Consider the following 13,357-nt stretch of genomic DNA (forward strand, 5'->3'; position numbering starts at 1 on the left):
CAATAGCATTTTTTTTCACAAGCTAACATTTGTTTTCCCTTTGTGATTTGCTTCCTTTTTTGAGTGAATGGTTCAGAAGTTTGACACTGCTCTATGTCATAAAACTGGACTTTTCCTTCCCCTGTCTCTTTTTACCTTTTGCCTCTTGTTTAATTCTTGTCCTTTAGAAGATTGACTATTGATTTGAATGTAGTCTACTGACATTTCCAAGACTCAGCTCTGGTGATGGTAAAGTCTGTGTTTGCAAGATCCCATCCTGCAGGTCTTCCAGTGAGTTTCATCCCTGCTCAGTTTGTCTGATTGCTGTAACTGACATAAGTTGTCTTGGTAGAGGAGGCTGCAAATAAAAAAAAAAAAACAGAAAAAAAACCAACAACAACAACAAAAAAACAAAGTTCAGGACTTTTAGAATTAAGAGAGAAGAAACCCCCATATTTAGCCCTTGAACTCATTGTCCAACAATATTTCCAAATAATATGGCCCATGTTCATGAAAAAAAGTAAGAAAGTTTAAACAAGCAGTAAGTGGTAAGTTGGATCTCAAAATCTGTATTTTTGATGAAAACTTGTTTTGTTTATGACTTGAGGAAGCAGAGGTCAATAGAGAGGAACAACAACGAGTGGGTTTAGCATATATACAAGAGAATTTCAGCATACTATTTGTCTGGTATTGTTTTGACTGACTTCTGTACAGACATTTTTTAATTTAAACCCTTGGATTTTTCTCTCTCTCTTCTAATAGTTGAAGAAAATTTTCCAGGTAGTGGTGGATTATCCATTTAGAAAATGCTATGGTCCTTGAAAAAAGCAAAGCCCAACATGCAAAACAGCTCTCTGATGTAAAAAAATCCCCCATCTTCCAAGTCTCTGATGATGCATTAAATCAGTGCTTGTAAGAGGGAAGCCTTGACATTAGGTCTCATAGGCAGTTTGTAAATTGTAAGCCAGCTGGGTATTCTGAGTCTTTTTTGTCTCTGTAATAAAGTCTATGTCACACTGCATAAAGACAGACTTGGCTTCCCAAGTACGTTTTTTATTCCATCTGCTACAGGCATGTTCCGCTTACTATAGTGAAGATTGCAGCTGTCAGGATGAAAATAATGTGATGGCACAGAAGTTGTCTGCTTTATAGTTTCAAAGACCTTAATTCTATTGCTGTGCCTTCCTTCCCTCAGTATCTTCTATACAGAACCTGGTGGGAACAACTGAGAGAGACAGGAAAGGGATTCATCATGTTAACTCCTAAATCTGGCCCAGCTATCTGATGATTTGGGAAGAACAGATGACAGAAACCAAGAAATTACAGTTTCTCCCTCCTGCATCAAAGATTAAACTAAATCAAAGATCACTAAAATTGCTGTAAAATAATACTAGGTAGTATCAAGAACTATGCTTGCCTCTTGCTTTTTCTTCATGTTTTCTGAGTTTCTGAGAAATTTGATTCTAATATTGCATTTGCCATTTTGTCAGACACAACAGAACCAGACCATTATAACTCACACATCACTATAGGGGTTTTTTTTTTCCCCCAAGAATGTATATAGAAGAATGAATAATCAAAAGGAAGCTGAAAATGTAATATTTATTGCTTCCACTTGCACAGGTAGCTCCAGTACTTTGTGTATGGAAAGATTAATTCATTAAAAGATTGCTTTTGCCACATTATGGAAGTCTTTCACATAATCAATCACAATATTTGAGCACTAACATGAAGTAGCTTTATTGGCATGTATTGGGACACTTGAAGCAAATACAGCTTCATTTATATCTTTCAAATCTTTCAGACGAGATGCTCCCATCTGAACTCTACCATGTTCCCACAGATGGATTTCTGAGAGGATTCTATTTTTCCTTCAACCTGTTCAGTTTGTTCTGAAATAATGCAGTACTGTTCACGTGGCAACAAGTTCCTTAGACCATAAAAGAATTTTGTTTCCAGTTAAGAAATGAAATGCACATCTGCCAACTCTGCACACTTGGGAACAAAAGGACAGAGGGAGCAGTGCTTATTTTTTTCCCTTGCCCTGAAAATAGCCTCAGATACATGATCAGGTTAAGCTAGCTCACCACATTACCCTGTACCAGCTGAGTTCTATGATAACTTTTCATGTGTATATGTTAGCCCACAGCAATGTAATGTAATCGGATTTATCACAACTCAGTAAGCTGAATTATGTGAGGACATTTGCAAGAAGATTAAAATTCAAAAATTAGTAGCTACTACACTTCAGCTGATTTAGAGAAACTTGTTAACTTGCTGTTAATTTGTTAATCTTTGTTGTACCTATGATCTAGGACTGATCAAGAAATAAAAAATATTCTATTGAGTTCTGAATGTTATTACTTTAAAAAAAAAAAAAAAACTACAGGAATTTAGTGTAGATAGTAGTTTAAATTGGATTCAATCTAATGTCCAAACAATGGCTTTTTTAGTTGATAAATATTGCAAGTGCCTTTATAGTTCACTGTAATAAGTCTACAGTTCCTGTTCAGGAATCTGAAAGTTTTACCAGCTGATGTCCCACTCTTTAAAACCGTCAGCATTTCATAGTAATAATATGAACCACATTTGGTGAGAATAGATGACCAAAAAAAGTAACAAATTTGGGTCAAAATACTTGTGGGAATGGACATTCTTCTCTAACTCCAGTTACTACGATTCATTTGGAATGAGAAAAAAATAATACAAGAGGATTAGGATTAGGATTACTATTGTGATCTGACCTATGTTCATTTAAAGTACTTGTCAATATGTGTTCTGTAATTGAATCTAGATTTTTTGTTTTCGCCTTGTTTCCCAGATAAAATTTGTTTTCTACTGCATATGAATGTATTCCCACAAAAAAAAAAACAAAAAAAAAACAAAAAACAAAACAGGACTCTAGTCATGTGAGGGACAAGGTGGAATACATGGAACAGGACAAAGTAAACAGAGTACAGTTGTCTCAGGATAGGAAGCAAAACGGAATTACCTGACTGTTTCATCTTATTTCGTACCTTGTTGTGAACGTTATTATCATTACCAGTATTTGTGCCTAGGAAATGGTGGGAAATATTTACTATCCAGTTCTGCCATACTAGAAACAGCTTCAGTTTTAAAAATCAGCTTCATATACTGTTACTGAAAAGAAAGAACTACCTCACAGGGAGCTACTGAAAGATGAAATTTTGCGATGTTGAGAGGTTGTTACTATAGACCTATTGAAAAGGACTTCTGTGACATTGTGCACTGATTATTCACAAGAATCCTCAAAAATTTTGACAAATAACTGTTTTTGAAGAAAAGAGAGAAGTTGATCAAATCCAAATTGTACAGAACAATTCTGGGGAAAAGAGAAACCCATCCTGAGGCCCAGAGCTCAATATGTAGGTACATTTCTCTGGAGTGCAAATAAATTGATCCTGAATTTTTGCCTATGGAGAATTATAATACCTGGCTCAAAGTCTACTCAGGATATACTCCTAGTAAGCTCAGAATTATATAGATGTGTATATAGATGTGTAGAATCGTATTTAGAGCATAGTAAATAAGCATTACCCTGCATACATCACACTGTGGGAGACACAGACTTGCTTCCAATAGCAGCTGTGTCCATGAATTATGCATAATCAGAGTTTAAGGAATACCAGACACAACTTTTTTTAATTAGGAACAGTAGTAAGCACCAGATACCCAAGCCTTTCTTATAAACACTTTATCATCCTACTGTGGAATCTCTCTTTTGACCTTTCCTCAGAAGCGTATCATGTTGCAAACTGGTCAAAATGTACCTCTCTATTGAATTTTCTTTTGGTGACTTCTAAAGATTTGAGAAATTACTGAGCACTTAATATTTCCATGGTATTATTATTTGATGCACAAGAAATTTAATCCCTTTCTTCTTTTGTCCCTTGTTTTATGTCATAATCTGAAGCTATATAAACCTATAACTCAGTCTAGCAGATTTACACATTTGAAGGGTTGCAAGTTTTTCAGGTGCATTGGTTTGCACTCAGTGTCCTCCATGAATCAGCAATGATAGCATGGTAAACCTATAGACTATTTTTATAAGACTTCAATCTGGAAAACTGATTGAATTTAGTGGGAGATTGCAATTTTCTGAAATAAATACATTATTTTTCTGAAAACTTGGTACTGATTTGTCTGAATGTGCTCAAGTTAAATAGTACTATTTATTCTCCTGTCAACATCATAAAAAAGTAATTAAAAAATAATTTTAAAATCCTCATTTGCATTGCAATTCTTCATTGTAAAATGACTGAAAAAATTTTCTTTAACTGTCACAGCTGCTGTCCATCCCATGTGACCTCTAATTCCTCAATAGAAAGCAATTCTCCATCACTACTAAGCTCTAGGGGTAAAGCTACTGGCGCTACTCATGTTCGGTTATTACTGTGAAGTCCAGTTTATGAGACTCTATGCCATGTGGTGCAATGGAAGCTATAACCTCTGTTTTCCTCTATACCACAGCAATTTAGAGATGTGGCAAGATTCAAGAACTCATCCAACATGAGACAAAACTTCTTCCCACTACTAATATGTAAAGATGAAGCTGCATATGAATTATCACGATTTTGTACAAAGATGATTAAGACCACAACAAAAACCTGGATGTGATGCATTATTCTGGAAAGTATTAGTACTCATAAGTTTTGATAAATTAACAAGTCAACAAATATTAAGATGGAAAGGTAAAAAGCATTATTTTCATTTCCATACTTAACTGCAAAAAACCTCCAATATTAACTGTTTATTTTTTTTCAATAGTCTTCTAGTTTTGAATGTACGTCATGAACTCTCAGGATGTATCACAACTGACAGAGTAATGCACAACACATCAAATTAGCACTAGTTAAACCAGATCATTTTAAAAAGATGTGGCTTTCCAAAATCTGCTTGTGGTTTTTTGGTTGTTTTTTCACTAGTCTCCTGTGAAAAACAATTTGTTTGAAACAACAATTCTGACACATCTCTGGATTCATGCAGAATAAGCAAGAAAAAAAGAATAAAGTTTATTATTAAAATCAAGTTAATTTTTCTGAACGTACATCTATTAGGAAGTGCTGCCACTCTTGACCATGGGAAAGTCTACAGATGACTTACTGTTGGTTTCAAGACTTTCACACAGTTCAGTTTTGACCTCGCCATTTGGTCTGTCATTTCCTTTTTGGGTCAGTTTGCTTTGCATTGTGGCAGCTGTCACTACAGCCTTGAAGCTCCGCTTCCGTTTTTGAACATTTTGCTCTGGATGAAAAATGATAATATAAACCTTGGGCATGTAGAGCATACCCAGAGACACGGAAGCACTTAAACTCATGGAGACAGTAAGTGTTGTTGTCTGGATGTACATCTGGGGAAGGAAAGAAACAACAACATAAAGATCATTGTTACATTGATCTAACATAAGAAGAAAAACAAAGTAATTAACATAAAAATACTCAGTGGAAAAGGAAATAGTAACACTCTTCTTTTTCTATACATTCATCAGAAGGACCCTTGACTTTGGCTGCTTTTAATTATAGTCAAATATGACTGTTTCATGTTGTCTTTTTTACCTTAAGAGTAGGTGGTAGGAAAAAGATAGTATTTATTAAACTTCGTTATCATAAAAGTAATTGAGATTCTGTAGCAGCCAAATTTTCAGAAAAGAAACAAATATGTCTGTACAGGAAAAGAGGAGTGATGACAGAGTTAGCCTTGTATCATCTACTTTGATACGCAGAAGCCTCTACAGCAATATGTCATGGTGATTCAGTAGTGTGTGCAGCATGGCTCAACAGAGAGCAGGAATAACTCAGAATTCAGTGAAATCTTTTATATACTCTGAGTTTCAAGCTGGAAAAAAGAAAATTAGGTTCTCCACAGTGAAGCTTGACTATTCTTGAGTCTGTTGTTTGGTTTTTTGTTTTTAACATTTCCACATTACTTTTGAATTCTAGTCACAATACTCTAATGGCACACAAAGGATAGATTAATATGTCACAGTCCTAACAAAACATAAAATCAGGGAACCACAAAATCAGATCACAAAGGACTTCAGTCCCCTATAGGTAAAAAAGAAAATCTAGAACTTCTGAGTGAGTCTGTCTATTTTCGTTGTCTCGTACAAAAAGAAAACCCCTCTGGTCTTACATAGTCCCATAAAAGAAAATCAGAATGATCACTCCCTAAGAACAGCAGAGAGAAGTTTCTATTTGGAGAAGTATGCAGATAACATATTAGAAATACTAATTGTAGTTTTGCTCAACACTTTTTTTTTCCTTATGAAATTATATTTTGTTAGACATTTTATGAGACAACAATTTTACTTTACAGTTATGTGTGGTTTCCTAAAATATGTAGCAAATCTCTCAATAATCATGTTTCTATACTGAAAAAGATACTGAAGTAAAACTTACTGCCCTGGCAGAGGATTCACTGACATGTCAGGTATGATTTTAAGCACTGGCCAATACTATCACATTAACCCAGAGATAAGTTACTAAGTCTGTCTGCAATGTCAGCTTCAGATCATCTGTTTTTATTACGTGCCCTTGGGTAACATGGCCCTTGGCAGAAAAGTAGAGATATAATAAACTGGTGTGCAGTCACTATTATGGCTGAGCATTTTTTAATGTCTTTCAGCTTACAAAGTTTTTCCATTAGATACTTTCTCCTTGGAGATCACAAATAAACTATGTTTTCACTTCAAGCAATGTTAGGTGAGAAATGTGACAAATGTATTTTTAAAGCGTGGACTCTTGCTCCGACCCACCTTGCATATTATCTGTATAATTGTACAGAAAACTGTCAAATATTGCCTTAGAATAAAAGATAACCCAATCTAACCTTTTAAGAAAAGAATGACAATACTTTGAAATTTGTAAGAAGCTGAAAGTACTTTCACAGACAGCACCAGACTGAAAAGGCAACCATTATTGTCTTTATATTGTGCTCAGGGAAGTGATAGGAGCAACTTCTTTTATTTCAATAATGCATCAAGACAATACATCAGGAAATATAAACAATACAGACTTCTTACAGCAATGAAACAATTCTGTTCCTTTCAAACTCCAAAATGACAGTGGTGTATCCAAAAGAAGAGCTTGACCTACATTTTGCATGAACACTGCTAATGATATCCTCACACATTTACATTAATAAGCAGTTATTTTCAGACTTCTGTGGAAGGACCTCTGTGAAGATATAAGTTCATACGCAAACAGTACCAACAATATATCCTTTTCTCTCTGAACTAAATTGGCTAATCTCCAGCAGTGGCTTCTGGAATTAAGAATTGCATGAAGTGGTGTTGAAAAGCAGAAGGTTTTGGTTTTTAAAGATGTATATATTTCCTAATGAGATTTGCTAAACTAAAATCAATACAAATACTACCACTGACAAATTGTAGCGCATATGAACACTCTCTTAAACACAAAAATCCTTTTTTGGAGCCTCACCCATAGAATCTGCAACAATTTAAATATATACAATTTTAAGGCCTTATCAAGTACCAAATAGTAAGACACGTCTTCCTCTCATAATTCAGTTTAAAAATTAGATGATAAAAAATGATAAAGAACTTTTGAATGTTACAGGATAAAATACATACATCCATGCAATAGTACTGTGAGTCATATTAGTAACAAACACATGCATTACAATAGATCTCAGTGACCATTCATATAATAAGAAGTCCCACAGCAACAAGCTCTTGCACATAGTAAAGAGAAAATATGTCTGCCTGAAGGTTTACATTCAAGCAAGTTTCATAGTGAATCATCTCTAAATCTGTTAATATATTTACTGGAATAATAAAAGCCCATGGATCAAAATGCAACTACTGGAGGCATTTTGCATAAGCTGTATCATTACATTTAATATATTTTCTGTGGATGTAATTTAAATGACCAGTACAACAGCCTATTTAAAAAAAATCAAATTGCAGATAGTTTTGCATTGCACATTACAGTCCATACGTAGTGAGATTTATTTCTAATGATTGCTGTGATTTTGAATCATCCATTATAATTATCAAGACATTAAAAATAGAATGAGTTGGCCATTTTCTGACAGAATAGTTTTCAAATACTGAATATAGTCTTTAGAAAGATTCAGCCTCAGGGATCCTCTTTTTCATGGATCCTAGAATCACAGAATAGTTGGGGTTGGAAGGGACCTCTAGAGATCATTCAAGAACAACTCCCTGCTAAAGATGGTTCACCTCAATCAGGTCACACAGGAACACATCCAGGAGGGTTTGAAAACTGCCAGAGAAGGAGACTCCACAGTCTCCCTGAGCAGGCTATGCCAGGGTTACCTACTCCTTCAGGAAAGAAGTTTCTCCTTGGGTTCAAATGGAACTTCCTGTGTTGCAGCTTGTACCTGTTACCCCTTGTCCTGTCACTGGACACTACAGAAAAAAAAGACTCACCTCAATCTCTTGGCACCTGCCATTTAGGTATTTATAACCATTGAAAAGATGTCTCAGTCTCCTCTAGGTTAAAAAGCCCCAGATGTTGCAGTCTTTCCTCTTGAGAGATGCTCCGGTCCCCTGATCATCTTGATAGTCTTTTGATAGACTCTCTCCAGAAGTTACCTGTCTCTCTTGATCTGGGGAGCCTGGAACTGGACACAGGACTCCAGATGAGGCCTCACCAGGGCAGAATGGAGGGGGAGGAGAACTTTCTTTGACCTGCTGAATAGACTCTTCTTAATGTATCCCAGGATGCCATTGGCCTTCTCAGTCACGAGGGTACATTGCTGGCTCATATTTACTTTATTATCAATCAGGACTCCCAGGTTTCTCTCTGCAGAGCTGCTCTTCAGCAGTTTGACCCCCAGCCTGTACTGGTGCAGGGGGTTGTTCCTCCCCAGATGCAGGACTCTGTACTTGTCCTTGTTGAGTCTCATGAGGTTCCTCTCTGCCCATCTCTCAAGTTGTTTGAGATCCTGCTGAATGGCAGTACAGCCTTCTGGGGAATTAGCCAGTCCTCCCAGTTTGGTGTCATCAGCCAACTTGCTGAGAGTACACTCTGTCCCCTCATCCAGGTCATTGATGAAGATGTTGAACAAGACTGGCCCCAGTCCCAGAACCAGTCCCTGTGGAACTCCACTGGCCACAGGCCTCCAACTCGACTCTGTGCCATTGATCACCACCCTCTGGACTCTGTCATTCAGCCAGCTCTCGATCCACCTCACTGTCCACTCGTCCAAGCCACACTGCCTGAGCTTTCTGATGAGGATGTTATGGGAGACAGTGTCAAAAGCCTTGCTGAAGTCAAGGTAGATGACATCCACTGCTCTCCTCTCATCTAGCCAGCCAGTTATACCACCAGAGAAGGCTATCAGGTCAGTCAAACAGGATTTCCGCTTGGTGAATCCACGTTGACTCCCTCTAACAATCATCTTGCGTATTTTGTTCCATCATCTTTCAGGAATGGAAGTGTGACTGGCTGCTCTGTAGTTTCCCAAGTCCTTCTTCTTGTCCTTTTTGAAGATTGAAGTGACATTGGCCTTTCTCCAGTTCTCAGACACCTCACCCATGCTCTATGGTAATTTAAAAATGTTGGACAGCAATAACATCAGCCAGCTCCCTCAGCACTCATAGGTGTATCCCATCAGAACTCGTGGATCTGTGAGCGTCCAGTTTGCCTAGTAGATCCCTAACCCAATCCTCTTTAACCAAGGGAAGGTCTTCCTTTCTCCAGATTTTCCCTCTGTCTTTTAGGCACTGGGATTCCTGAGGCTTGGCCTTAGCACTATAGACTGAAGCAAAAAAAGCACTTTTGCTCTTTAATGAGGTTAATGAGAAAGAAGGGATTTAAAAAAAATTGCTAGACCTTGAGAGGAATGTTTTGAACATACACTTAAATGTGCACATTGTGCATGTGCAGTCTAACTCCATATATTAATGCAACTGCACATTCAGCTGGAGACTAATTGTCAATGATAACTTGGGTCTTATCCCTTTTCCTATTAGAATCATAGAATAGTTTGAGTTAGAAGACACCTTTAAAGGTTGTCTAGTCCAACCACCTGCAATGGGCATGGACACCTTCAACAAAATCAAGTTGTTCAAAGCCCCATCCAATCTGACTTTGGATGTCTCCAGGGATGGGGCAGTTGCAACTTCTCTGGGCAACTTGTTCCAGTGCTTCACTACTCTCATTGTGAAAATATCCTCTTTGTATCTAGTCAGAATCTACTCTTTTTCAGTTTAAAACCATTATCCCTTGTTCTATTGCAGATCCTACTTCTTTTTAAATGGTCATTTGCAGGCTGAGAGACCATTTATAGGACAGCAGCATCCCCTGCATCTAATCTTTCCCATCTTCAGAATCCCCTTTCCCACAGTCTGATGAAGCACAAGTCTAGCAAACAGGATGACATACATTTGTTTATCTTTTGTCTGATTTTTATCTTATTTTATTCCTGACAAGAGGACAATGATGTTTTATGGCTGTATGTTCTGGATACTTTTATTATTCTGAGAACATAACTATCTGTAACTTTTACAGAATTAGCTGCTCTAAAAACCAACGAGCAACAAAAGTAGCTCAGTTTAATAAGATTTGAGGTTTGAATAATTTTTGATGTGTCTCTTAGTGGTAGCTCACTCTAAGTTACAGAGGAATAAAGGTCCCTTTCTCACCACTATTCACAATTACATAGAAACAAATTGCATCACTACTAACACTAAAATCCCTCTGAACTACAATTTTTTGTTCAATAAAGCTTTTCACAGATGTAAAAATGACAGCTATATCTATTCTTTTTCTTCTCTACTCAGAAGAGATAAGATAGAAAACTAAGATCCTGGTAGAACAAGAAAAAACCCACCTTTATACTATGGGAAAATCTTGACACCTAAATAACTTCCCATCCCCATTCCTTATCCCAATCCCACACCAAAACTGATTTATGACTTCTTATGTACTATTTTCCACCTCCACAATTGACAAAGGATCCCTAACTAGAGATTGTCTCATGTAGGTGACCTAGACTCTATGTATCCACTCAGACATATGGTCTGTTGCACAAATGACTTGGATCTGTTCCTCATCAGTAGGATCTTACAGACTTAGTAATATAGCCTTTTACAGCCTCAGCAACTGAAATAGATAATGACTGTGTGCATATTTAGGGACTTTCGAGGTCCCTTCCAACCCTTAAGATTCTGTGGTTCTATGTGACTATTCTAGGACTATTTATCTCCTTTCTACTTTCAAACTTCAAATGTGTTGTAGGAAATATTGGGGCACCCAGAAAAGATTTTTTTGAAAAACACAGATATTCTCATGTTTTCTTCAATTTGGAAGTACTTGAAACTTAATTTCCCCCTTGGTAACTTGAAAAATTTCTATACATCAAAGCAGGTGTGTGTACTGAACTGTCTTGATACAGACAGCTGAATAACTATCTCTCAGGTTGGCTTCACTGCTTAGAATTGAAATACCCTCTAAGACCCCAGTAATGTCCCATCAGTGTGGTGATTGCAAAGGCAATGTCACTTCCAGAGCATGCTTTGAGTTCAACACAAAGCAACTACTTTCATTAAAGAAGAAAAAAGAATAGTGGTAATATCACAGCTTTTTTCCAGACTGCTGCTTTGCTTTGAGACCACCCTGCTTTCACACATATTGTATTCAGGCTCTCTTCAGAATTGCTGTTTTTCTCATGTTGTTTCTTTTTCTTTTTCTTCTCAGTTTCAATGCATCAAATAGAAGGTACCTTCCATCCAGCCTGTTCCCTAGTCTGGTTTTAATAATATATCCTGGATAGGTATGAGATCTGGCAATTATTTTTTCTTGAGTGAATTGAATCTAAGCTTTCCACTGTGGTGCAAGTTCTCTAACTTCTAGTAGCTGTAACACAAGACAAACACGCTCAGTAACTAGTGAAGTTCTGAATCTCAGAGGGAAGGCTTGGTATACCTCAGGCTCAGATCCAACTCAGCTACTTGTACTCCAAAAAGAAGTGTAGGTTTAAAAAGAGGCAAGTGGTCTAATGGTTCTTGTTGACTAATTCTACACAATTTGCCCTTCAAAAGTGCCTTTCTTATCAGGCTAAAGACACACCCTTTGTATAAGTCACTGGCGTCCGAGCCATCCTGCTGAGACAGATAAACACAAACAAGGACTCTTGAACACGCTTCACACTGCCAATAACAGAGGAGAAGACAAAATTATGAATTTAAGTTCTCCTTTATAATTTTTACCAAACATTTTATGTCTCTTCTGTGTATGTTCTCTCTGAATTTCCTCATTGAGTTATTTTTTTTTAAGGCCAGAATTGCAGCAAACTTCATTTCCCACAAAGGTTTTTTACTCTCATTCCTTCCTGCCACTCTTGCCTTCATTCACAGCTGTTGGAAGCCTTTTCCAGATCATTTATAGGCAGAAGGTGAAAGACATATCATAAAATACAGATACATGCCATCTATCCACAGGCATCTTACAGACTGGGAAAGACAGCAAAATGATCCCTCTCCATTTGTGGCAATGAGAGAATGAGTCCTTTTAGTCCCAGAAAAAAACTGAAAGTGTTCATAGCCATCCTCTTTCAGCTGCAGGATCTAGAGGGCTTAGAAAAAGACTGTCCCTTTCTTCTTTTAAAGTCATGAACATGTCATAACACTACAATTGCTTTTGCATGTGTTGCTGCTCGATAAAGAGTTGACACAATTCATAGAATGGTAGGGGTTGGAAGAGATCTTTAGAGATCATCTAGTTTAACTCCCCTGCAGAAGCAGGTTCACCTAGATCAGGTTGCATAGGAACATGTCCAGTCAGGTCTTGAAGACCTCCAAGGAAGGAGACTCTACAATCCCTCTGGGCAGCCAGAACCTTCATCTTACAGCTTACATCTACACATTTTTATTGCTTTTGGTGCACAACATACTTTTTTGCCTGGATCTGTGGAAAGAAAACTCATCTTTTCTTAAGAAAAATATTACAAGTGCAAGTCAGTCATTGTTTTACTCATATAACAAGATCATTTGACAGGTATAAGATAAACTTCATGGAATGAGTCTTCTTCAAACATTTATTCAGTTGGAAAACACAGGAAACAACATATATATATATTTTTAAATATTCTTTACTAAAATATAAATTGAGGCTTTTGGACAAGAAGTCCAAACCACACGAACATGAAAGTATGTAATTCATTGAACTATTATCTTAAGCAGTAAACGTAGACTGTAATTCTTTACATTGCAGAGGAAACAGAGAAAACAAATCCTTTTTATCTGTATACTTCAATTGCTTTCTGAAACTTTACGAGAAAAGAAAGATCTAACATCTGATTTTAAACGTATATCAGTTTTAAAATGTATGAGCTTTCATTAAAGCTTGGATGCAAGAGAAGCTAGAAA

At 36.8% G+C, this 13,357-nt stretch overlaps 1 protein-coding gene across 1 annotated transcript in view; it reads right to left on the reverse strand.

Annotated features, from left to right (window-relative positions):
• Positions 1-231: 231 nt before the first annotated feature.
• The window catches only part of GRM8 (glutamate metabotropic receptor 8), a 352,719-nt gene continuing 339,593 nt past the window's right edge, over positions 232-13,357 (reverse strand). The window contains exons 10-11 of the mRNA XM_062018137.1: positions 5,104-5,350; positions 232-337 (exon numbers count right to left, since the gene is read on the reverse strand). Coding sequence (XP_061874121.1) covers positions 288-337; positions 5,104-5,350 — 297 coding nt within the window. The 3' untranslated portion in view covers positions 232-287. The remainder of the gene's footprint in view (positions 338-5,103; positions 5,351-13,357) is intronic.

This window comes from Colius striatus, chromosome 1, assembly GCF_028858725.1.
Source record: "Colius striatus isolate bColStr4 chromosome 1, bColStr4.1.hap1, whole genome shotgun sequence".
Lineage (NCBI taxonomy): Eukaryota > Metazoa > Chordata > Aves > Coliiformes > Coliidae > Colius > Colius striatus.